General features: G+C 37.2%; 1 protein-coding gene across 1 annotated transcript in view; it reads left to right on the forward strand.

Moving 5' to 3' along the window:
• Positions 1 to 1365, forward strand: part of ube2v1 (ubiquitin-conjugating enzyme E2 variant 1) — a 39863-nt gene continuing 38498 nt past the window's right edge. The window contains exon 1 of the mRNA XM_016496168.1: positions 1 to 96. Within this exon, the coding sequence (XP_016351654.1) occupies positions 27 to 96 (70 nt within the window). The 5' untranslated portion in view covers positions 1 to 26. The remainder of the gene's footprint in view (positions 97 to 1365) is intronic.

A 1365-nucleotide genomic window follows, 5' to 3' on the forward strand; every position in this document is an offset into this window, starting at 1 on the left:
TCTCTGGTTATTAATATGCATAATTCATGAGGCGATTGTTCACAGTTGGCGCGTCCCCGCTGCTGAGCAACAAGATGGCGGCCGCCGCCGGATCAGGTAAATTTGTGAAAAACTGCCTTTGCAGTTGATCATTTTTTCTTTCGTATCCAAAACGAGTTTTATGAAATGATAAAACGCGGAAGAAATATACTTTCATTGAAGTATTCACTCTTGTTGCTGTGTTTAGCGTCTCAGCATTCATGTGGGTGTGTTTGCACAGCATTAGCCTGTCAAAGCAGTGACATTTATCGCGTTTAATGTCGATGGTGCTTATTTTTGAGTCTGTTTTAAATAGTTTAGGATCCATATACATCGTCCTTAATATATATATGGATTAAAGGACAACGGGGTTTTAATATAATCATCTGACGATTCTGTTGATTAGCCATGTTAGCTTGTTCAACTGCAGCGTCATGATAGAGAAACAACACAATACACTGGCTGTGTCTCAAAGCCTTGTGGCTGCCTAGCTAGACTGCAGTTTTGTGGACCACAGGCGCGTTCCGTGTCAGTTGATGTTTTAAACATGCTTTCTTTGTTGGCAGTTCGTTAGGTTTAAGAATATTTTTTGCCAAAATGCCGTATAGGTAGGCATCTCGCTAATTTAAGACACGATCGTTGACTTTAGTGATGTTGCAAACCTAACATTTCACAATGTCTTCCATTTTAGCACCATAGCTAACTTTAATAATGTCAGTTCCTTTGCGGACCTCTTGTTGAAAATGTAAAGTACAGTCTTACTATTTTATCATTTATCACATTCTTTAACTCACGTGGTTTGTAGCACATAACATACACCTTTAAAAAATAGGGTGACACTATTACATTATTATACACTAAAGTGATACACTAAAGCCCACATCTATTAAAATATATTTAAAAAATGGCTTTTTCTCTTTGTATGCACATGCATGTTATTGTTAATCGACCTTTTTGGGAGCTAACATTAATCATTTGCTCTTGTGTTATAGAGTGCAGCAGTAGGGTTTTTGGCAGTGGTGGAGGTAACGAATTACAACTACTCACGTTACTGTAATTAAGTAGTTTTTTTCGTGTACTTGTACTTTTCTGAGTATATTTTTAAAGCTGTACTTTTACTTGTACTTAAGTGCAAAATAATCTACTTCGTTACTTTTTAATCATAGTTCGTTACTGAGTACGCCCACAATTTGAATTAATATTCAAACCTTTGACGGCACTTCAGTAGCCAATAAAGATATCTGAACGTAAACGGACCTATAACAGCCCTGATATCTGAACCGGGGTATATACCAAGTCTCTCTCTCTCTCTCTCTCTCTCTCTCTCTCTCTCAGTCTCTATAATAT

This window comes from Sinocyclocheilus anshuiensis, unplaced genomic scaffold, assembly GCF_001515605.1.
Source record: "Sinocyclocheilus anshuiensis isolate Anshui unplaced genomic scaffold, SAMN03320099.WGS_v1.1 scaffold746, whole genome shotgun sequence".
In the NCBI taxonomy this organism is placed as follows: domain Eukaryota; kingdom Metazoa; phylum Chordata; class Actinopteri; order Cypriniformes; family Cyprinidae; genus Sinocyclocheilus; species Sinocyclocheilus anshuiensis.